Below are 25,882 nucleotides of genomic sequence, written 5' to 3' on the forward strand. Positions count from 1 at the left end.
TATGAAAACACCTGATGTCAGTTCCCAAGATAATTCACATCTTACCTATGTCTCATAACTACACATCACTTTCTGTTCACAAGATTTTCYGTCTTCTTAGCGTAGGTGGCAATACTCAAGTGTTTTTTGTGCACAGGAAAAAGCACTGCACTAAATGACTATTAATTTATGTTACGATGGTATTTTGGTATGGTACGTGAGATCAGCATATAYAGAACTATGAAACAGGCATCACTCCAAGGAGATAACAATACCAAACCAATAAAAGACGCCTTTGTTCCTATCCCCAGTTTACAAATGGAAAACCAAGGAATGAATGAAATAATTTATTTCCCCAGCATCATATAGGAAGTATGTGGCCCAGACAGATTTTATGCATTCAGAAACCCAGTGCCTTATCCCCAAAGTCTTCATTCCAGTGCACTGACAACTGAAGGCTACAAATGCTTTCTGTCCAGCCAAAAGATTTCCAATGGATGTCTTTTAGCCCTTGTAAAATAAGGTTTCAGCTCCTCTATACAAGCATAGGACTTTAAGTCATAGGATTTTACTGCAGATCTTTATCTTGTCATGCCTATGATCCTACACTTCATTATCTGCAAAGTCCACATACTGAAATACAGCAGTATGCAGACACTCGATTAAAAGATACTGGCTTTTCAAGACTGAAATTTAAATTCAAGCATCCCAGGAGAGGGCTTTTGCATTTGAATAAAGAATCAACACTTTATTCTGAGCCTATATCATTTCATTCCCTCTCCCAGTGCTTTCTGTCATTTAGTATCTCTTTTATACATATATATACTTCTAATCTACAATTGCAGTGATGCGGCTGGAGGTTTGATACTGTCTTGAAATGAAAGTAGGAAAGCTATTCATTCATCTCTCTAGCATTTGCTTAAAGGTGTTTACTAACAGAAGATTTACTGAGCACCAGTTTCCTTTGGTTTAACTTTGCGTTGTTTTTCAGGRTATTACTGTGCATTACAAAACAAATCCTGCTTATACTGCAGCTAATGCGAAATATTGGCCCAAATCATAGACGCAGGGAAGAGTAAAGGTTTTAAGGACACCTGTGGTCTAAAGAACTGGCACAACAATTTAAACAAAAAGTGTCAGTTCTACTCTTGGTTCATCTTCTTTCTTGTGCATTGTTAATTCTGAAAAGCAATAGTATAGTAGCAATTCATGGCAAAAGCACCACACATTCTGCAGTGCTCTTTTCTGTCTCCTTCCAAAACTAGGCATTCAGCACCGTGACTTAAATTCACTGTAGGCACGACATGCCACATCACTGTTTTTATGGTAGAGATCTGCACTTTTGGKGAGCTCTGTGGATCCAGCTGAGTTCAGAAATGTTCAAGTGAATCTTGCTATAGCTTATGTAGGTCAAAAAATCATTTTTTATTTCTCTCTACAACTTCTTTAAACTGTCAGTAAATAGGAAAAAAATTGTCATACAATGTCCTGAGTCCACAACCCAGGCCCTACACAGCAAATAGTGCCCATCACTCATTTAAAGGAAGCCTGTCGCTAAATCTGGTTGTAGGAAGTAGCTGTTCCTACTCCCTAGAGCGACCAACAACAAACAAAATGAAAAGGAAAAATTGCCACATGCACATTTAAAAAAATATTGTTTGTTTGCAGGTGATTTGAATCCAGCTAACACAGCACAGAAGATAACATTCACGTTCCACGTGGTCCAGCCTGCTTCTCGCTGTGAAGGAGCCCCTGCCTTAGGGTGCAACCCTGCACGCAACGAGTTATGCCCCTGTAAGMGAGTATCAGTGTCAAGAGGGAAGAGAGAAAGAGCAGCCTGCTGCTCCCCCGTTGATTTGTGCTGGGAGGAAAATAGGCTTGCCTGGCATAGTTTTGCCACTGGGAAGTAGGAATGGGCAGGCGTGCCTGTAGCCCAGCAAGGGCCGGAGCAAGGAAACCTGCTTTTCTCTTTCTACTTGGCACCAAGAGTATGCTATTTTGTCACTGTGCTGAAGAGCCATGCTGGGAAGGATTTGTAATTTCCTGCCGACAGCGCTCATTGCAGAGCAGCTCAGTTGCTCAGTGCCTTGCAGCACTTCTAAAGGTGGACACAGTGGGCAAGTAAGTGGTATCATGGTGTCTTGGTCAACAGCTGAACCTGAGCCAGGCTTCTAGAGCGCATTGCACTGTCAGCACTGACACAGGTCTGCAGCACATGCTGGGACTCTGCAGGAGAGCAAATGTCTATTTTTCAGTAGCAAGGAGGTTACGGGTTATAGAAAAAAAATCGGAGGACCTACTGAGGGTATCAAGGCATGACTAAGAAGCTATAGSGAGATATTTGGGGCAGAGAGAAGGAAGCATTGTTGCAATCAAGAAGAGAATGCCATTTTAATTTATATAATACAGTTTATATAATTTATATTTCATAATATAATATTATTTTTAATTATTATTATCAATTGGCTTCAAGGGAGAACCTATGCCAAGGATCTATTAAAGTCAATGTATACACCAATATTAGAGAACAAAATAGTGCCAAAGAACAAGCCTTGGCACTGAAGTKTGATCATATCTACTGTCAACCTGTCAGTTCTTGGCAAGCCTAGGTCCAGGCGAAATAGCAAAGTCCAGGACAACACCCAAAGAGTATGGGAGCTAATACAGTCAAAGACTTATCATTGGGCAGGTTGGATGAGGCCAGCCTGAASTGGAGTATAAGAGAGTATTTTCTGAACACTGGCTGATCATCTGGCCTTCATGCTAGAGAAAAGTCCCTGGCATATTTAACTYACTAACAAGCATAGCCAGCGAAACTAATTGAACGGTTGTCTGAGTGTGTCTGCARTGTTAGGGCTGCAGCACAGGTATATCCTTGGCAGGAGAAAGAGACTGGAAAGAACCTGGGGCAGCAATAGTATATCCAAATGCAGCAGGTGGCCGAGTCTAGGAGTATGTTATTTTGTTCTTTTGCTGAAAAGGYGGTGGTTGCTGGAGAGGAGAAGGCAAGCTGTGGGAAAGAAGGTACCATAGTGAACACAGGAGACAGGCAATCTGAGGACTTGCACAAGGCAAAGTAGGTGCAGATTCACCAGAAGGGCCATAAGGATTGCAGCACCTCTGAGCGAGAGGCATGCTCCATGTCTGGTAGCTATGAGGTTAGTCACACACCAGGTACCTGTGCCCTCTTTGCTGCGTTGTTCAGAGCTTTGTCTCCCTCTGCAGATCTTCTCACTGAGCAATAGGAATGGGAAAAGAGGGGCATAAGTATCCAGAAGGCTGTGTCAGGAGTCTGGCCTCATTCCTAATGTATGCAAAACAGCTCTGGAAAGGATGACTTTTACTTCCACAGACCCCCAGGTTTCCCCATGTTATACAGAAAAAACAAATCTATGGAAAAGAAACACCAGTGGAGAGCAAGTTTCAGCTTTCCCTGATAGCGAAGAAGCAATTGAAAAAAAAAAATGATCATGTCTCTTTATGGTTAATGGACTGAATGTGACACATGCTGTCAGACATTAATGATGTCTCTCATCTTTTGCCAAGACTGAGCCAATAAGACAAAAACTGAACAGATTCTAGCCATGCACGCCGCTAGTATGGACAGGGAGCTTTGAACGAAGCCATGACCRTTGCAAGTCATGGCTCAAGCCCGGGAGGCTAGGTGCTGTGATGGCAGCGAGGCAGCAGGAGTAGGTCTAAGAGGGCAGAGAAGTAACAAGAGGGCCAGGACTGATGGTGAACTGGGATGATAAACAAATAACTGAATTACCCTSTGTTGGTCAGGTGGAACAAGAAGGGTAAGCTTATTTATCTAACCACTTTGAGCATTTCCTTTCAGACAGTAAAGAAGTTTTGGTCAGAAGCTAGATATTTTGTGCCTATTGAAAGCATCAGATAAGGTGGTTAGACTGAAAAAGAATCGTTCTTTTTTTGAAATATACGTTAGTTCAAAAAACCCYAGTCTTTCTGAATGATGTATTCTGACATTAACCTACTGGGGCCCTACCACCATCAGTTCTCCATTTGCTGCCTGTTGAACCTACACCAGCAACTATCCAAGCTCCAGATGGCTCCCAGTCCAGCTTGGGGTGAATGTTCTCCCAGTTTTACAGAGAAGGAAAGAAAGTAACTCAGCATGAACACAGATTTCTAGGAACAGAGAGATATGTCTCCTTCACAAGGCAAGTCTTCTCCCCCTGCTCAGATAGCTTTCATTTAGTAGTTTATGATCCCTATGGTATCCAAAACTGAAGGCAAGTAGCTGCCAAGTGGAAGCAGCCGGTGGCAACTGGCATAATTCAGACTCCCATAGCCTGGAAAAGGCAACTTAAATAAAATAATAATAATAAAAAAAATCAGAGACTAGAGGGACCCAATGGACCCACTCAAAGGTGAAGTGCAATCACTAGCTGCCAGTCCGTCAGACAGGAGAGAAACATCCTCCAGATTCATTAGTGACTTTCACTAATTGATGGAGGCCCGTGGAAATACCCATACTTACAATGCCACCTGCTAGTGGTGGGGGACTAAACCAGAYGTCTTCCATAACACACTCCTGAAGTTTACTATTGGAGGAACGTCTTTTATTAAATGTAAACAGCATCACGCCGSAGGTCAGAGCCTTGCAACCACTGCGTATCCCAAGGTAATACCACTTTAAGCTCCACATAAACTCTTAAACAGTTTCTATCCTAAAACCAGACCGTAGGTGGTACAGTTTTTTACGATATGTTATAATAGTGCAATAAATCTGTTAGCTTAAAATCGAATCTCCGTGGCCTTTTAGAGAAATCATCATTAAATGCAAGGCCCTGTTAATGATGCCATCCCAGTGAAATTGTTTAATCTGCTAGGAGGGTGAAAGGTCACCAAATGAATTTTTTATAATACATCAACTTGACACGCAATAGGGAAAACTGTAATAGATAAAAGCAAAGGAAAAGGGCACTGTCTTCTTCTGATAGGTCAATAGCAGCCAAGAGAGTCACTCATCCACTTTTCCTTCACTACCGTGCTCCTTTTCCATTTAATATGGACACCCAATTAATACCTCAGCACCATAGACAACCTCATTTTAGGTGAATTATAGCATTTTCTTCCCCCTTCTCCGAAATGAAAGTGATCACAATACATCATAGCATTGTGCGAATTAACGTTAATTGATTCGAGTTACCAAGCATTGATGGGCCACTTCTGTAATCTGGCCCTTATTGGGAGCTGGAAGGGATGAAGGGAAGATTAGATTGCACCGTCCGTTGCTTTGACGACGGCAGTCACCTGACGGCTTGTTAGACAGTTGTACGGTTCTATTGCAGGCCCCAGTGGGGTCGTCAGTAAACTGGAGTGATGTCCAAACATCATTACACGCTGCTCCGATATTAAAGCAAAGGGATTAGCACCTTATTGCAAGCAACCTGGATTTGTCATTGTGCTGTCGTTATCCAATTTCCAGATGATAATGTGACTGTGGCCTGCGGGCGTTTGGTCCTACAGCCAAACTAAGGTGTATATATATATATCTATATCTCTCTATACATATACGTACACACACCCTCACAAAGACCCAGCACCCAAAGCCACTTAACCCTTTAGTCACCAGACTCCTATTAACAAAGCATGTGAAAGAATGTTTCTCCTTTTTTTCATGTTAAGCACTGGTCAAGGGTACAACACAATGGCAAAACAGGCTGACTTCAGCACTGAGACTCTTGTCACTCCCTTTTAATTTTACACCAGCCGTGCTCTGCTAATAAAAGTGACAGYGCTCGCATTTTAAAAAAGGCTGAGTGATGAAAGGATCAGTCCTTCAGAGATGGGGCTGTCAGCCCCTCTCTGCTGTGTGCACACACCCCATGTAAATCATCAAAGCCACAGCTTTCTTTATGCCACTTTTATCAGAGATCCCATTAATTGTTAAAGGGAAAATTAGATACATATGTGACACACAAAAAAAAAAAAAAAAAAAAAAAAAAAAAGATCTTGTTGACAGCACTAGGATGCTACCTCTGGAACTGGATCTCCTTCCAAACCCCTAAAAATCCTGTGGTACACTCCCGGCTCTGAGGTGTGCTCCTGCCCGTTTCTGAACATCCATAACTTCTGAGGGACCAGGGAATTGAGCGGGGAATTGAAAGCCTAAGGGGAATAATCCCCTTAGGCTGGTCTCCTTCATTTTGGACKGAGATATAATAAGACAAAGCCCTCACTTTCAATGAGGCACACGTCGGATGGGCTGACACACAGCCCTTTAATGACAATATATCCCTTGTTCCTACCATGCAGATCTGCAAAGTGTTTTAGCTGACAGAGTTAGCTCTCCTTGTCCTGAGTCCTTCCTCCCCTCTTCACTCTCCTCCTAAGCTCTCTCCTGCTGTCCTTCCTCTTTTCCTCCTTCCTTGCTTCCTTCCCTCCCCTCCTGCAGGGAACCAGCTGGTTTTTGGAAACCCATTGACTGAGCAAGCTGCAGTTTCAGCCACAGTTACAGTGGAGGTAAGACTTTAATTCTCCTTACTTGAATTTTGAAATTCATGGGTGTCACTTTTGAGAGTGGTGAATTTGCATAGCTGTGAGGTACAAAATGACGCTCCAGAATGACACGGGTTTTTTACATAGATTTACTATGTATGGTAGATATTAACCAAAAGATAGTTTAAAAGTAAGGCTTAGTTTAAGAAGAAGTAGGTTTGTTTTAATTCAAGGGCAACTATTGTAGCCAGGAGGCCTGATGAATTGACAAAGTCCATTGCTGTCTCAACTGATTTAGTCTTATTCTGCTTTTATGATTAGATATCTTCCCCAGCAGATGGGTAGAATAGAGATCTCAGTTCAGTGCTCCATCRTTCTTAGTGTCTTTCACAGATCGTTGCGCCTAATTTTTCCCCTTCCTCCCCAGTACAAGATAGTAACCGCCTACAAGGAGGCTATATCAGCTCCTGGAAGTCTAGCTGTGGGAGTCCTCGCAAGAAATACGTTTCTCTACTGACAATAGGCAGGGACATCAAACTGCCTCCTAAATATCCCCAGTCTGAATTCAATTTGAAGAAAAGTGTTAAAATAGCAGCTCTGGTGTCTAACATCTACGTAGACAGAGACCTTGTGCCGTGTCAGTGTCCCCAGTACATTGTGCCTTTCTGACTCCACCAGTGTGCTGATAATTCATTTTGATGCCCACTCAAATCCTTTTTTTTTCTTTTCTGTTAAAAATGCCACCAGAAGAGGCAATTAACAAAAGGCTTTGTTATAAGGAAATTTCTCCTGTAAAATGTGGAATAACTTCCCACAAACTCTTTTCCCACACAAGCCACCAGTTACTATCTTCAATCATCACTGAAAGATATGTCTGAATCTCTGAGTTCATGCTGAACATCTTATCTCTTGTTGACAGACCCCTGAGCTACTCATTCTACCAGTTTGAAAATAATTATGAATTGAGAACAAAAAACTGAGTTTGTCTTGATTCCTAAAGCACAGTCTCATATAATCATACATTTTTTTGTGGCATAACACTATTTATGCACATAGTAATCTCAAACTTAATCTCATTTTGTTCCTTAACCCATTGCTTCTATGAAGATACCATTAAAGAATCCCACTCCTCTGATTAGAAATCATCTAAGTTTCACTGTAAATTTATTTATGTATGCTTTTCTGTAATTTTACTACTCTGCTAAGTATGAGATGTTGCCTAAACCAGGGCTTAGCTATATAGAAACAAAAAATCAAAAAAATAGTATTGGAGTTCAATGAGAAGTGGTCCTCTTTCTGAGGAGGAAGACTACGATGAAACGAAGAAGAGTTGCATGAGGTCACACTGCCCAGACAACACATCTCTCTGGCCAAAGTTCTGGGATTTTCTCCTAAGCCGAGGGCCAGGTGKGTACCCATGACCCTTTACAGTGTCATGACACAGCTGTGCACACATCCAAAAAACCTGAGATATCAGGTCTGCCCGCTTAGGTATAGTCTCAAGTGTTGCATTAGCTGAAACTCTGAGGTGAGGATTTTGGCATCCTACCTTTGACTACAAAGAGGAGGAGAATCATAGAATCATAAAATCAGTAAGGTTGGAAGGGACCTCGGGAGATCATCCATGTCCAACCCCTCTGCTCAAGCAGGGTCACCTAGAGCATGTTAGGCAGGGTTGCATCCAGGAGGGCCTTGAAGATCTCCAGAGAAGGAGACTCCACAACCTCTCTGGGCAACCTGATCCACTGCTCCATCACTCTCACAGGGAAGAAATTCCCCCTAATGGTCAGGTGGAACTTCCTGTGCTTCAATTTCTGCCCATTGCCTCTTGTCCTGTCACACGGGACAACTGAAAAGAGTTTGTCCCCAGTCCCCTGACACCCTCCCTTCAGGTACTTGTACACATTGATCAGATCCCCCCTCAGTCTGCTCTTCCCCAGGTTAAACAGGCCCAGTTCTTGCAGACGTTCCTCACAGGGCAGGTGCTCCAGCCCTCTGAGCATCTTTGTAGCCCTACTCTGGACTCTCTCCAGTAGCTCCATGTCTCTGTTGTCCTGGGGAGCCCAGAACTGGACACAGGACTCGAGATGAGGCCTCTGCAGGGCTGAGTAGAGGGGCAGGATCACCTTCCTTGACCTGCTGGCAGCACTCTTCCCAATGCACCCCAGCAGACCATTGGCCTTCTTGGCCACAAGGGCACATTGCTGGCTCATGGTCAACTTGTCATCCACCAGCACTCCCCGGTCCTTCTCTGCAGAGCTGCTCTCCAGCAGGTCAGCCCCCACCTTGTACTGGTGCCTAGGGTTATTTCTCCCTAGGTGCAGGACTCTGCACTTGCCCTTGTTGAACCTCATGAGGTTCCTCTCTGCCCAACTCTCCAGCCTGTCCAGGTCTCTCTGAACGGAAGTTGGAATTCCTCCATAGAATGACTTTTCTTCTTCCTTTTTAAAAATCCTTTGCAATTATTTACAATAGCCTACTTGAAAACTGCACGAAGGTTATCAAGCCCAAGCACTTCAAGGTTAGGAGGTGTCAGAATTAATCTAGTTTGGATTTCTAGTTCTGCCTGCCTCTGTGTATGTCTTGTGACATAGCGAATGAGTACTAACTTCTCATGTAGTCCTCTGGATAGGTATTGCTCTCTGAACGAGCACTTCTTTGGCAATTTGCCTCACTTTTATTGCTTGCTGTGAGTCTCAAGTATCATTATTTCATGCACACTTACTATTTTTTACGTGCTACCCTAAACCTAATGTCTTCAAATTTCAGTTTGTAACAGGTTAAAGGAATGAGCYAGGTACCTGCCTTAGAGTGGGGAGATGAACTAAATGGTTTCTGGATGGTTGTGAAGCTTTATATTTCTGATTTTGTATAAAACACTATGCAAACATAAGTTATGCATTTGCTGTTGTGTTTTCTTGCTCTTTATATTTATACTGACATTTGGCAAACYTTGCAAAATAGAGATTATTATCTGTAAATATATTTCAATAGATGTTTATAYACATACATTCACAGAAAGATGCAGCTATGTGATAGTTATCTCTTTATCTCTAGCTGTGCAAGGCTATAGCTGTCAGAGCAATCATCTCTTTCTTTCATTGGCAAACCAATGAGCCRTGCCTGAAGTGAGCATATCAATGGAGTTAAATTAAAATCATGTAARAAGGTGTTGCAAATAGACAACTCATTTTTTAAAGGTTTGGCAACAGAAAACACARACTTATTGCATGCTACCACAGCAAGGTTTCCAAGGCTACCTTCATCCTCACTGTTCCAGCCTACAAAGAAGAACACCCAGTCTCTGCTGAACAGTATCTTTTTGTTGTTGTCTTTAAGCAAGAGGAGCCATGAGTCTGCAAGTCTGCAGGAGTGCAGGTTCTGAGAATATCTGATATTTTGATTGGATATTGCATAACTAAGGGGTACAAATATTTTTCTGTTCCTTCCACAGAATAAATACACGAGAATATTTAGCCTGACTTGTAAACCTAACCTCATTATCCTTGCCTGGGCTAGCATCTATGGCCTAAAGAGAGACAGATAGACAGTGGGGGTATTATATGTCCCAACAGGAAAACCCTGATTTCATTTCACAAGCTATCTGTGGCCTTATTGTATCACAACGTCATCCRTGAGTAATTCTAGAAAAGCTATGACTGATGGGGAGTAATAAATAACACTGCAGAGGAGCCCAAGCAGCAAAGGTGGACTGATCTGGTCCACGTATTTGGTGATTTAGTCTTCTGTTGAATACAGATCCCACGTGTTCCCCTCTCTGGGCTAAGCTACTGATTTGAATCTCTGGCTTTAAGCTGGCACTGTTCTTGCCCCTCCAACAAAACAACCTCCTTCTCAAGGGCCTGCCCTGATCCTCACTGCTTGGTGGAGTTTGCCCTCATCCACATCACCCCGGTCCACAGCTAAGGTGTGATGGGGAGGGTTGGTTTTGCAGAGCCTTTAATATCTCAAGCACAGAGGAGAAAGCTGGAAATACTTCTCCRTATGCCACCCTGGAGAGCAGCATGAGGTGCAGGGAAGATATCACTCGTGTCTGACAAAGGGCAGTCACAAGGTGTTCCTGCCTGCTGCACCGTCGAGGCAGTGAGTCTTTCCTGTAGATGATTCYTATTTGCCCGCTGTGACATTTCATGGAGGTATTGGGGAATCCGTAGACACTTAATAGGGTTCTGTCAGACTTACTCTCAAAACACTATAGCTTTTGCGTTTCCCACAGTGTAGCTATTGCTGCTTCTCTTGTGCTGATCATCAGTAATCAACACGGAGAATGAGGGGTCATTTATCTGCCAAAGTCTGCAAGCTGCTGGGTRTCTCAGAACAGCATAGAGAAAGGATAACATTCGGTAACACAGGCTGTGAGACTTCCTACAACATTTTTTGCTTAAAAAATGTCCYACTTGCTTCAGAACACAAGCACTGCTCCATCGATGTTAGTGACACTGTGCTGATGTTAGTGATACTGTGCTCATAAATAATATTCCATATCTTAAGGGCCTGACCCTAACTTAAGACTTGATCTTGCAAGCAACAATTTCTCACTATTCTTAATAAGAAACCACCTCAAAACAATCAAATTAAATATTCTTGTGATCCCAATTTAGCAAACCTTAATGTGGGAGCTTCACTATCACCCTGTTCCCAGTAGAAAAGTTAAGCATGTGAATAGCAGCTTGTATCACTGGCAGCCAGCATACATTAGGCAGGTACAGAGGTCAAGGGTAGAAAGAGGATATGGTATTAATTAGAGAAATAAGTCTTAGACAAATCCAATTTCTTTCTTTGGTTAATAAAGATAACTGCATAGATGGAATATGCTTATAGTTGGGTAAGGCTCAGTAGTGCACAACATCAAAAAATAACATTATGCAATACCAAGAGAGTACACATTAGGTTGCCAGGCATTAAATCCCATGTCCCCTATTAAAAACAGATGGAATATTACCTTTTTCATATTTTCCATATGCTTTTAATATGGATTCAGGATCTGGAGCTGAAATACCCGGCTGTCTGCTTCCTTCCCAGCCCTGCTCCTCACAGCGTTCTCGGCAGATAAGGGCTGCCATCTGGGCTGTACAAAGTGGCTGCAAGAGGCTGACTAGAGCAAGACAAGGCCAGAGGAAGGAAGAACAGGTAGGGATGTTTGTCGTGGAGGAAGAGAAACCTTTTTTGTAGAGGAAGGGAAAGACCTTAGAAAATTGAGCCCTCAATGAGCCTCATCAATAAAATAAATAAATAAATAAATAAATAAATAAACAAACAAACAGTATATACAAAACTCATCAAGAACTAGTTAATAGTCAGAGCTCAAAATGCAACTTCCATTGGGAAACGGTTATCAGATAATAGAGGGTCCTATGGTGGTGTATTAGAATCAGCTGCAGGTCTGATGCTGGGGGATATTTTCCTCAACAAACAAATATAAAATTACTTCTGATGAAATTGCAGAAGTTTTGGTGGGCTGGTAAATTGTGTAGAGTTGTGAACTGGGCAAAGAAATTGCATTTTTATACAGTCAAATGTAAAGCTATGTGCACAGTAAGACTTATGTTTTAAAAAATTGAAAGTCACAAACATGGAATGGGGGATTGGGTCCTGGAAAGCAATAACTAAAAGGAACTAGAGGATATAATGAGAAAACAAATGATCAGGAGCTCTCATATTTCTTTGAAAAAATAGGCTAATGGGATCATTTAATTCTATGAGTAGAAAATGGGATTTAGTACCACTTTTGCATGTGGCACTGACAAGAAGGAAAACTGCTAGCAATTCAGATATCCACACTTCAAAAAGGATTCATAAAATAAAGGGGAGAAGGAAAGAGACCCCAAAAGGATTTAAACACCTTACACTGACCAGAGCTCAAACTCCTCAATTTATTAAAAACGGGTAGGTAAGTGATTATATTGCTCTGGAGGTATCTATAAGAGAGGGAACAGTCAATGCTCAGCAGTATGCTGATACAACAGAAAAGACAGAGCAAGAAACTCTCACAGGAAGCTGGAGATGGAAGGATTCACAAGAGAAAGTAGGCAAGTATTTGTGATATAAAAACAGGGATAACATTCATCATCTAGACATACATCGAAAGGAAGTACTGGATGCTGCCAGCTCACTATCTTCAAGACTGGTTCTCTAGGATGTGTATTTTAGCCAAAACCAAAAGTCAACATCAAGGTACCAGAATAAACAGCTGTGGCCTGTGTCATACAGAGTATTAAACTAGAAGATTAAAAGGTCCTTTCTGGCCTTAAATTCTGTAAGTATATGAATCAAGATTTAGACTTGTAAGTAATTTAAGGCAACAGCCTGTCTTTCACACCATGTGTCTGGCACTGCATCAATTTATAAACATTCAAAGGCTTACTTAAGTGTTCAAAAGTAAAAAGACACCATAATCTGAACTCCTTTAGAAATATTGACCTTACCCAAGAGTTTACAGTTTGAAGGCAGACTTCTAGATACTCTATTCCTGCTTTAAGGCATCATGGAGAGCTCTGCAGTATACAGTGGAATATGGTGCAGAGATCCATGAGCACCAGCAGAACATCATAGATTACATTCAGGACTTCTGCTAAATTCTTGGGCATAGCTATGCCAGGACATCTTTATAATGTGTTCCCCTGTGGTTAGACATATTTCAGTCAATGCAGAAGTTATTCCCTATCCTAACAAGTAGATCAAATGATTAAATTGCCTCACTCCACTTAAACCAGTATCAATATCTTTAATGATACTGCAGCAACACACTTACCTGTTATCTCCTCCTAGAGACAGGAAGGCAGGCTGAGTCACCATTAAAGTATCAACTGGTAAGCCCAGGCCTCTCTGAAGGTCTCCTGTTTGATGAGTGTTAATAATAATTCTAGCCAAGCTTTTTAAGGTGTCACTTGTCAAGGAGCGATAAAATTCATTTCTTGCAGGACCTGGTGGATCACCGAGTTCGATGATCAGCACTCTTGATGGAACAGCTCTATCATACAGCTGCGGGGTTTGGACACTTACTGATCTTCTTCTCACTCTTTGTGAGCCAGCCCTGGTATAAGAAGCCGTGCAAAATGTCATGTTAGGGCAATGATATCTCCTCTTGCTAGTGTTGGATGAGATGACTTTTAATATACTTTCACCTCCCAGCGTATGATAGACTATTCTGACTTGGTCATGTCCAACCTGCAAGAAATCAGCTAATCGATATATTATACTTGCCWCACCCTCTTCCCCAATGGTCTCAGGTACACAAAAGGCAATGTGAAGGGAAAGTCCAGTGACTATTTCTACAGGTTCCTCTTCATGAAGGAGAACATAGAGAAGGTTGTCCTCAAAGTTAAAGTAATTGGCTCCTACTCCTTCATTCAGTGAGAAAGAAGATAGTGTTGGAGAGACGTACTTCCCTTGAATGAAAACACGAAGGCTGAGGGGTTCATTGTAGAATATAGCAAGGGGAAGCCTGGTTGAGTTTTGACCACTAAGAAGGTAAAGTCTGAAAGTTAGGGGTGATAGGTCAGGGAAGCAAACCGTAGTGAGTTTGTTGGATGGCAAGACAGAATAAAAAGCAGGAGGATGTTCTGCTGGATAACATTTTGCATCTGAAGACACATCACTGAAGATATCCATAAAGCTTCCAGTCATCGCTACCACTGGAGACAGTCTCTGCTTGACTATACTGGAGTCCAAGTTTTCAAGGACGACAAGCGCATGATCTGTCTGCTTGCAGAAGTAGCCTTGTGCTGAGGGCTTGAAGATGCACTTGGTGTCATCTCTGTAAATTCCTGGAATGACAGAGAGCGATGGGGAGAGGGGGAAAAAAAAAAGGGAATTGTTTCAGGTACCATCTCAACACTTAGTGCTACAACTTTGTGTATATTTTCTCATTCACTGGTCAAAGTTGTTTCTGTGAATGCTAAAGTTTTATATAGCTTTAATGGAAAACTGGACACCAAGAGATATGAAATGGCTAGAAACCACATCTACCTCAGGAAGCCCTTGAGATGAAAACTGGTAGAGCATGACAGAGAACCAACATAGACTGTTCTTTCTATTCTCTAGACATCCAGTTACAGGCACTGTTGAAAGAGCAAGTGGGGTTAGATGGACCTTTGGTCTGACCCAGCATATTCATCCCTATGTCTGTTTTCTCCTGGTTCTGTCTGTAGAAGGGTCACAGATCAGGTCATGGCTGCAATTCTTTGCAAAGATAACTCTACATAAAGTCCTCTCATCCCGCTCATACAGATTGTGTCTCAAGGAGACAGCCTAGAAAGAATCAGCACATCGTTAATCCACTTTCGTGGTGAGAAACACCTCACTCAGCTTTGGAGCTGGGAGAAAGCTCCAGATTCAGACACCTACAATTAGCATCTATTGTAGAGACTCTGTGCTCTGACTGTCTAAGCTCCCATTACAATCAGTGGAGATCTGGAGTATAATTTATTTGTCCACAGATAGACATCTCGTATCATGTGGGATGCCTTGAGATATTTGAGATATCTGCACACATAACCAGCAGAAGACTATCCCTTCTTGAGTGGCAGCTGGAGGCCAGGTGGGACCATAGCACTTGAAATTACACTAGACACCTATTTTTGGCAACTGACACCCTCCCACACCCCATTCCCAGCCGTCAATACAGTCATGGCAGCATAGAAAGCAAGACAGTTAACCTTAAAATAGGTACCTACATTTTGTTGGCTGAATTGCTGTTTAGACTCCCCTAAATGTACTGACTAGAGTTAGGATCCTGTCACGAAAACACAGATGTATAGTGTCATATCAGCTTCTTAGAGTAGTCACAGTACCTGTAGCTACTGCAGAGGATCTATGGGAATGCAAAAGACACCTTAGGTAACAGAGATAAGACACTCCCAACTATGTCAGAATCTGTAGCAGAATCCCGTCCCAGGTGTCCACCACGGAGCATCCATATGGAGACTAATCAAGAGGAACCTTTTACAGAAGGATCTGTATAAAGGACAACTTGTCCATACAGTCACTGGAGTGAGGGCATGATCTCTGTGACCAAATACAGGTCTCTGCTTTAAAATGAGAGAAGTTGTGCCTCAGGCTGTAATGATGAGATCATCACTGATTTTAAAGAAGAATAAAAGTAAATGAGTACACACAGGGGCACCAAAAATGTAAACATTTCTCCCCAAAGCACCRTAGGGAAAGATGTGTGTTTCTGTTTTTCCTCCCTCCCTTCAAAATAAAATCAAAGAAGGAATTTACTACTGTAGCCAGCAGTAATCCTCCTTTCCTCCCTAAACCTGCTCTTTTCCTGGTTAGTTGTGTGCATGAATGTGTTAGGCAAAGCACGGACGATGTCTGAACTAATTCTGYGTTCCTCATTCAGCAGCTCTGGGGATGTGTACACAGATCAGCAATGTCTAATGTTAAGGATAAAGAGATAATATCCTTGAAGGTCACAAACTTTTGAATGCGCAAAAGGGCATTCGCCTTCACAAGCAAATGCTAGAATTGCGAAACTCCCCGCTAGAAGGAAATAACAGACTCCTGGAAAAGCGATGAATTATGTATTGTCGTAGAGGAATCAGCCTGAGTTCATCTTATAGTTACATCTTTATGCCTGAATCCTGTGGATACTTAACTATGATTTATTCCAAAGGGATTCCTCAAGTGCAGAAAGTCACCCAGGTCTATGAGTGTTTCCCAGAACGAGCACTCATTGCGCACGTCACAGAGCAGAGCAATGAAATTACATAAATGTCAAGCTCTGCTCAGGGAGGAGGTCCGAGAGAGAGGATCAGTGCAAATGCACCAGTTTTTCAACAGCAGCTTACTATCTTTTTTTTTTCCTTGCTTCTTTTACTTTGTTTTGTCTTTCCCTTTTTTGCTTTATCATTACGTGCATTTTGCTCTTAGCATGTGCCAGGCGCAAGGGAGGGGGGAGCAGCGACTTCATGCAGACGCAGAAGCGGAAACGCTGCACTCTCAGATGCTCGTGATGGTCCTCAAGCGCCAGGAACACGCACCCTGCTGACGGCAGCCAGCCCGCAAAGGCTGGCAGATCTCATCGCTTGCTCTGCCGGAAATGCGCAAATCATCCCCTTTCCCCCCAGGTGACGTTGCTCCCATCCACAAAAGGGGCTCGCTGATATTTTGTGATTCCCAGCACTTGACTTTGCTTTGCCAAGCGGGTTTGTCGGTAGGTTTCCTACACACGTGCTCATCTTCGCTTGTCTCCTTCCAAACGGCCTTATCTGCCAGTCACAATTTCTGCAGCCGGCAATTTCGATCACTTTTAAATGAAACCCATGCTGGCTTTAGTAATCATAATGTCATTTACAATTTACCACAAAACACGTTTATTCAGTTAGTAGCACATTGGAGAAAGAGAACTCCATATGAACTCGCCGCTGAAGGCCTAATCTGATTATTTCCTCATGAAAATCCAAGCAGGGGTGCTTGTAAGAGGGGCCTGAGAGAAGAAGGAAAAAAAAGTGAGGCCTGGTCACAGCTGACTCTCATAATCAATGCGAATAGATAAGTGACACGGCGTGTCAGGGCCAGCAGCTAATCTGCCCTGGGGCTTTCCTCTCCAAAAGGCCAGAGTGGACAGGACTTAATAAATACTGAGTGACCACCGAATATTGAGCTGACGTGTGCTATTTACATCGGTGACGGGCAATAACGGTGATAAATTCCAGAAGCCCTCCTCCTAAATGGGTGAAATTAGATTAAGTGGGTTATATTTGCCCGTGCGTGTGTGCGCACGCACATGCACACGCACGAGACAGAGAMAAAGTGGGGAAAAGAGAAAAAGGAACGTGTGGGTCAGCGAGAGAGTGGGAAGACACAACCGGGTCAAAGACGGAGATGRCCACGCGTGCGGGAGCGTGTGCATGAGCGAGAAAGGCTGCATGTGCCACCGGGGTCCACGTGCACGGGAGGAGAGGAAGAACGTGTGTGCATGTGTGCCACGTGCACGGGTACCCATCAATGCAAGRAAGAGAGAAAAAGTGGAAAGTGTGTGCTTGTGTCCACTCTTTTCAGCTATTTCCCTAGCCTCAGGTAGCAGATTTTGCTTTCTGCAGATTCCCCCATCATCAAGTCAAGTTCATTATCTTCTATATATATAATATTATATTTATTATGTATATATTTTCTATACATATGCGCATACACACACACACACACACACACACACACACATATATATATAAAGATTTAAGCACTCAGGTTGCTTCTAGGGCTCCTGAAAAATATTAACTTTGTGTCAATATTTGTCCTTCCTGTCGTGAAATGAGGATTTTCCACCTCATTTCACATTTGAAAAGAAAAATGCGCCGAGGGGGTCCTCTTTGCTCTAGGAAAAAAAAAAAAAAAAAAAAAAGCAACCCAACAACAACAGCAACATCTCATATCCTTTATTTAGAAAAATGGAGCAGGAGGGAAGGAGGGAAGAATATTTTTAAAATAGATGTTTTGACTTAAAGGCACACAGAGTCTCTTGCAAGTCTCCTGTTTTTTTTTTCCCTAGTTCCCCAGCGCCAAATAAATAAAATAAAATAAAACAAATTCTATATTTAAAATTGAATGAAATACATTAACATTAATGATTTTCCCCGTCAGGTTAACACCACCATTTCCTTCAATAATTTTTACCCATTTCATGATAGATTTCACAATTCATGGAATGAGGAAAAGTATAGTCAGTTTTTGACAAAAACAAAAGGCCACGTCAGTTTTTTATCAAAATAAAATAAATCTCCCACAATTTTCTTTCCATTTCACTGGATTTGCCCGTCAGTTATTTCTAATTTAACTACAATTGTAGTTACAAAAATATAAAAGCAAGTAGGGGAGGAAGGGGAAAGGGAGAGATAAATGGGACACTATTTAGAAACTGCGATTCATTGGCCCTGGGCTGGCCAGCACATATCTATGCTGAGAGGGAAATATTCATCAGAATTAACTGTTCCTTTTGACCTGCTGACATTCAAATGTGAAATAAAAAAGGCCCAGCAATGGGACCTTAGAAATCTAGCGTGCCGTGAAGGTAAATTATTCTGAGGTCAGTCACTTTTGCTATGCAAAAGATTTTTCTACGTTTCTTGAGCTCAAACGTTCCCTGTAAATAACGTGGGGCCCAGTKCTTCCACCCGATCCCTGCGACCGGGTCCCCATGCCCACGCACTTGYCCTCTGAAAGCGACGGCTCTGCAGACTCTGACTGTGTAAATCTTTATATATGTTAGTAAAAACAAGGCTGTCAGCTTCAGCAGATGCCAAGGCAAGGCATCCTGGGCTGTTTTTAGAAATTCCACTGATTATAAGTACAATTTATCATGCAATTAGGTTCACTGGTGTTTTTTTGGGGGGTAAATATGCAAACACGCAACGACAAGTACTTTAGGAATGTATGGAAGCACAAGTGATTACATGTATATTTGTATAAGTTTGTGTACATGAGATATATGCACAAAGAAATATATATATGCTAGAAACCATGTCACTAAAAATAGAGCGACTGCTTTAGGCTGTTAATTCTTTCTTTTAAAGAAAATGATTTTCTAAGGAAATGAGTCTCATAAGATCACATTGTGTGTGCTCTCTGGTTTATCATTCCTCCATAAAAACTTTTGAATCCCCTGGCCAATTCCAGCCACGTTTGTGGACTCAAAGATAGTATGTTCTTACAAGTTCTGTAAAAGTCCTTGCACAAGTAGAGAAGAGAGAGCTATTAGTGCTCCCACTGACGGAAAGCTTGCAGTGCAAGCTCACCATTTTTAGACATCATTGTATCTATGCTGGCCCTTCCATTTCATATACAAATCCATAGAAAACCAGATATCCTAAATTAAATATTTATTCTTGTATTCATTGTTGGCATACATTGATCTGATCACACTTGTGAAATCAAGTATCGCTTGCATCTTTAATATGGTTGTGTACCTATTGCACTAGCATCAATCCTTCAGAACTTCTCCATGCTGAAAAGGTAGGTCATATATGTAACAGGTAACAGTATACCTTACATGTTATGAACAAAAACTTGCAAACTTTTCCAGCTGTCTGAGGTAGAGTAATAACTCATTCCCAACCTTAAAGAATAAGTATACAAGTAAAGTTTTAAGAGGTAAGACTAGAAGTCCATCTAGGCAGGGACACTCTCTGACAGTGGCCAAAAAGAGGCGCTTAGAAAGAATATGGGAACAGAGCAGGCATGTAATGATGTTTCTTAAAATGCTCCCCAAAATTCCAGTGATTTGCAGCTCAGGAGCTACCTGTGTCCAAGGACCGTCTTTGTTCTTTGTAGGCATCTTTGTATTCAAGAGCACATACCAACCCAGGCAGACCCTGCCTCACACAGCTGCAAAAAGTTGGGGGGAATAACCTAACCAGAGGAATACATCCTGAGCCCTCTTGGATGAGACAGGTCTGTAAATCTGAAGTGCCCTTTAGTGAGACTGCCCAGCCCAGGCCTTGTGTCATGGTTGAATTAAGAAGGTGTTACGGTGCCGCAGCGTTTCTCAAATGCCATGCTGTCGCTACAAGGCAACCCTGCYAGGAAGCACCTTGGCAGATCGGACTGAAACTAAACAGCTAAAGCACTGACTGCACCGAAACTAATAAAATAACCTCTGCCAAGGCCAGGTCTTTGTCCCTGAGGCCAGCCGGCRTGGCATGACACATCCATACCGTTGGTGGTGGTTACCATACAGATGGTGGTTACCTCCAAATTGCCTTTTTGGGCTGGTTTACAGCTTTTGCTAATTCATGGAAGGCACCCAGGAATTGTGTGGGAGACTACTGGGTCACCCAGGACAAAACTGGGCTTGGAGTGGGTTCTGCTGATGGAGCAGGAGTGACTGTAAAGCCCCACTGTCCATACCCTGGCACTATTTAATTCACAAGGCATGGACATTGAGCCCATTTCTACAATTTTCCACACCAGTCCAGAGTAGCTTGACCATTAGCTCATTAAATTGCAACAAAAAGTTATAATAAGAAAGACTTTTTTTCCTCGTTGMCATTATCAATGAGGGAATTTGCAGAAGTCATTTCAGCCATCCTGGCAACATAATTCTTATTTAGGGAATAAATCCACCATGAGGAGAAAAGAGACATTACTTGACATTATATTGTGCTTGGAGTGAGAAAGGATTAAACAGCAGAATTACTCTATGATTTTGTACATTTTCAGAGAGTCCCAGAAAGTGCTGTAAATTAAGCCTTAAACTGTAACCCTGAACTACAGATGCACAGATGTTGCAGGAGTCATTACTTTAAAACCTACTGTAATGCAATCAATCACGTGTATGGGACCAGAGTGCAGGGGACAGAGCAGGCCAGGGCGAACTCTCACAGGATAGCATGGAAGAGATTAATTTAGTCTCCACGACCTTCTTGAGGGCTTGGAGGATCGACCAGCACAYAGCCAAAGGATGGTGACAGGAACTTTTGTAGAGCTTCTAGTAAAATTGAACCCAGGCTCTGACTAGGGCTTTTAGATGATCTYGTGAAGCAAATAATAAAATATAAACAAACAATTCCCACAACCCTCTTGAAATCACTGTCCRTCATCCAGAAGAGCTGATAGCTGGGGAAGGGACAAGGTGGCAGGGGAGTGTAATTCTGTCTCCTAGGAAAGATGATTAAAAGACAAAAACTACACGTAGAACCACCTTTGTGTCTAAATTATTTCACCTTTGAAAAATCACGCTCTTCTGCAGGTAACGATTTGTTTCTCTTGTYGCTACCAAAGCTTTTCCCATTATGTTTCCCCCCCCAAGATATTCCTGGTTTCCTTTAGCTGTATTCAAAGCCCAGAAGGCATTTTCTCTCCTCCTGACCAGCACCTCCGTTGACTGAAGCTTTACACAAACTGATACCCACGGCTTAATCTAAAGGCAGGAGGCAGCAAGCGGCATTCCTCACCGACGCGACTGCAGTCACCGGCTCCCTCGCCAAGGGATGACAAAACTGCCACCTCCCTCCAAAAGCGGAGCGGTAATTTTGTCGAGTGCCAGACCTAGAAATGAACGGGGCCGTGCCATGCGCGGCTCCGAGCTGTGGATATAATGAGTTTTGAATGGGAAGTCCCGGACACAATAAATCTGTGCCATATGTGACCATTTCCTGTGTCAGTTCCTTTCTCATAACCAGCGGAGGCTTCCCCCTCCTCCTCGCTTTCCCTTTCATGACCCCACACCAGGGCTCTGAAATCTTTCAGGGCTGCTTAYAGGCCCCAGGCCGTTCCACAGCAGTTGCATAAATAAATGAGTTTGACAGCAAACATCACAACGGTTAGCAGCAATGTGTGCTCCACACAAGTGCCTGTACTACTCGCTGGAGAAATGGGAGAGGAAAGAGCTTGTTTCGTTACCGTGAACAAAAGTATGTTCTCTGACAAGTGGTGAAAGAATTAGTCAAATAAACTTGAACTCTATTAGGGCTATTGCTGCCAGGTTTTGTTATGGGCTGGAAAGTTCTCAGCTTCTCGTTCCCTGCTTGGCTCTCTGTTACTGCAAAGACAAATCATCATTTTCTTCTGCAAAAATAAAGTCAGGGAATAAAATGACTTTCTCAAAATAAAATTGGTGTGGAACTCTGTTTTACTATTATTATTATCATTTCTTCCTAATGAGAACAGTTCTTTTGTCCTGGGAACTGACTCACAGAGAGACTGAATGATTTTCCATTAGAATCRGTCAGAAGAAAAACATCAAATACCTGCAGACTTTGGAAATATTCAGGTTAGAATTAAGCTTAAAAATGCCATTTATTTGTGCAAGATGTAGGGGAAGCAGWCAGAACAGGGCCCTGCATTTGTTCTGAAATAATTTCCTCTATCTTTTGTTCATTTACATTTTGTTTGTTATCAAGCATTTTGACTAAAGTATCAAAATTTTACTACGTTTTCATCTTTGTCTAAGTGATAATGTTTCTGAAYAGTGTCATTTTTTTTGCAAAATTATTTTATTGAACCCCCCCTTTTTCCCCCAGACATGCTTTTTCAACAAAAAATATTTCATATATCCCAAATTCAGCCCAGAATTACAATTTGCTTATGGATTCAGATGTGTTGACTTATTATTACTTCTTAGGCACATCATTTTCAAAAGACACTGGCAATTCTGAATGCTTTCGGCTTTGTACATCAAACTTCAGAGTGTTAGGAGAGACATGGTTTTCAGGGGAACAAGGKACTAAACACCTATGTATTAAAAATTATTTTTTTATGGAATATAAGAAATGGAAAAGAAAATTGATAGATTTGAAATCTCTAGGTATTCTTTAAGAATTGGGGTGATTTGCGTGTGGCACTATTTGGAGATCCARTCACTGAGCAGTAGCTACGATGGTTCCTCATGTGTACACTGGAAATCTTCCCACTGGAACAAATGTCACCTTCACTAGCAGGCCTCTTGGCATATCTCAGTCCAACACCAGCCGTCAGYGAACACGATGAAAGAGCATAAACTGGGCTGCTACTGTGGTGTGTTCAACCCTTCCTTCACCTCCTCCAGACCACAGAAGCACAGAATGGTTGAGGTTGGAAGGGACCTCTGAAGATCATCTTATCCAACCCCCTGCTCAAGCAGGGTCACCTAGAGCATGTTAGACAGGATTACACCCAGGCGGGTTTTGAACGTCTCCAGAGATGGAGACTCCACAGGCCTGAGGGATTACACAAAAGTTGACTTTCTCTTCGCTTTTTCCCTATGTACTGCCTTAATTTCATTTTCAACTCTGTTAAGCTTGAACAAGGTAGATAAACCTTATTTTTTGCAGACTGAATTTGTCTCAGAAAACTGTTCGATTAATCAACAGTGGCAATGCAATTGCAAACTCTGTTGCAAAGTTGCTACGTAATTTCATGCAGATCCCTCTTTCCGTACCGCAGTTACTCGGCAAGGCAGTAAGACAGTGGTATTTCTTCTCTCATCCATTCCTTGTCCCTCCAGATAACTCCTTGTCAGAGAGCTGAAACAAGATCAAATTTGACATCTGACCCTTAGGAGAACCTCACCACCACCGGTAAGTTACCACATGACAAACCGAAACATCTAAAAATCTCAGAAGAGGACCAAATTCATACCACCTAATCTAAGGATTGAACTAACTTGCCTAATTTAGGAAATCAGTTATCCTAAACCTCAGGGGGGTAATTCAGTTTGCCAGCATCTGAACGCCTGTCTTCTTTCATTGCATGCCAAGGAAATTCAGGGCAACATTAAAAAAATTGTGTGTGATGTCTCTAGGTCTTGGCCCCTGGAAATCACAAGCCTGAAGACTGTTACTGCATTAGATATTTAGTTGTATGATTTCATTGACTATTCCAGTTTCTAGTTGCCTTTTTTCATGTGTGATAAGCTTTCAAGCAATTATAGGTAACTATAAAGACTCACCATACAAAGAGATTCTCTAGGGCTGTGCTTCCTTTTCCAAGGCTTTATGAATTACCCCAATTCTCTCTTGACCTACTCAGAAGTTCAGATAGTCCTTACAAGACATCTTTTGGATGCATGAGTGAGACTCCAAAAGACAGGAAAATGGAAGATCATATTGAATAAGGTTTATAGACATCTGTCCTGGTTTTAGTAATAATGAATATATTAATTTCTTACTTGATAATGCCATAAAGAGCATGCTTATGCAACCTCTAGAGGACTAGCTGGGAGGAAGCTCAAGTTTGGGGGCCAGAATTTTGAATTCAAAATGGACTCAGTAGATTGACTTCAAACAAGGTCAGAAAACAATAAGGCCAAAGAAAAAAATGTGTACTTAATTAGGGACAATCAGATGCAGACAGAAAAATGGTAGGCCAGGAGAAATTCTCGAGGAAAATGATTACAAACTGAGCATAAACCTACACTGCTATGACACTGGGATGGGAGTGGGGGATAGGAGGAAGTKATATACACATATACAAAGAGAAATACCTCTAAACCATCTATTCTCCTCAGCACAGGCAAGGTCCCAGCTGAAGTATTATGTCCAGTCTGAAGCTTTGCATTTCAAGAACAGTAAGGACCCTCTATACAGAGTCAAAATAGGTTTAAAAACACAAGCAACAGGAAAAGTTGCAAACATTTGAATTAGTGTGGTAAGTTGTATAGCTAATTTGTAGATGTGTAGATCAAGAGGACTAGTCTACAGCTTCAGAAAAATGATTTGGAAGGAAGGTAGGTTGGTTTCCATGTCCAATGTGGATAGAACAGCAGCAGCAAAAACAAAGAAAAAAAAGATTAATATTTTAATCAGCAAAATTTAGGACAGAAATTAGAAACACAGTTTTCTAGTGAAGAGAAAAAATATTGATGTCTTGACATTAACTGATTGGGACAAGATGGAACAACCATGATTGGAGAGGTGGTCTTTTCTAACAGATCATATTTGTTTTTCTCAGGTGCAATGTCAGTATTTAATCTGCTTTGGAGCAAGTGGATGGGTGAGATGATTTCTTGTAGTTTCTCCCAGTCCTGCCACTATTTCTAATATTCCCCAGCTGTCTTGTTTCACAGTCTTTTTTTTTTCCCTTTGTGCCCCACCCTGGGAAGTCATACAAAACATTACAATTTTATTTGTCCCTGCCTTGGCTGAAGGCCCAGTCCTACAGCCTTGCTCAGGACAGAAAAGTTCACAAGCACAAGAGTCTCAGTGACATTATTAGGATAATTTTCAGCAATATGTGCTACAGAGTTGAATGTTAAAGCAAAAGGATTTCCTTACAGATATAGATAGCTATTTTATGCTATGACATATTTATGACAATGAACAGTAATGGGARGCAAGTATTTTAAGCCTTAAAAATGGAAAAGAATCTGAAAGCATAACGCAGAATCCAAACACCTATGAAAACGTAGAAAAGAGCTAAAATTTGAGATAYAATGGCTAGAGTCATTATCTGAGAACACAGAATGGGATTCATTTTAGCTRCCTAAATGTTAAGCACCTAGTCTAAGCTAATAGTCTGGTCTAAGCTGCTCACCTAGACTATAATCATTAGGGAGAAAGAAAGAGAGAGAGACTTTTATAGGATCATTCATTCCCACCTTCCCTTGGATAGATTGAATCACTTCTAGAGATACCTGCCTCTACTGGCTATATGGAAAACCTAGAAAACTAGATTGGTCTGAAAGCCTGTATTTTGGACAGCTAAAGTTAGGTACAATGAGTCCAACTCYTAGCAATGTTGCTAAAGAGCAAGGCTTGCAGAATAGCAAAAGTAATAGGTGTTGGTAATCACTGAGGGTACTTCAAAATACGTGGGAAAGCTTGTCCRGTACACTTTGTTAATGTAACAGTATTCTCCAGTTATGAACAAGGGAAAAGACAGAGAGAAAGAGATGAAGACATCACCACGTTAATCTGGAAAATAATAAAGAAAATCCTTCTGTGCCTGACAGATAGACAGATGCAGTTRAGCAGGCTGCAAGCAAATTTTGAGAAAG

At 41.9% G+C, this 25,882-nt stretch overlaps 1 protein-coding gene across 2 annotated transcripts in view; it reads right to left on the minus strand.

Moving 5' to 3' along the window:
• Window positions 1–25,882, minus strand: part of PKHD1 (PKHD1 ciliary IPT domain containing fibrocystin/polyductin) — a 266,037-nt gene that overhangs the window by 16,199 nt on the left and 223,956 nt on the right. For both annotated transcript variants that reach the window (XM_085304863.1, XM_085304864.1), the window contains exon 59: window positions 13,220–14,234. In XM_085304863.1, coding sequence (XP_085160989.1) covers window positions 13,220–14,234 — 1,015 coding nt within the window. The remainder of the gene's footprint in view (window positions 1–13,219; window positions 14,235–25,882) is intronic.

The sequence above is a fragment of the Rhea americana genome, unplaced genomic scaffold, assembly GCF_003343005.1.
Source record: "Rhea americana isolate MKP2758 unplaced genomic scaffold, rheAme1 scaffold_210, whole genome shotgun sequence".
Lineage (NCBI taxonomy): Eukaryota > Metazoa > Chordata > Aves > Rheiformes > Rheidae > Rhea > Rhea americana.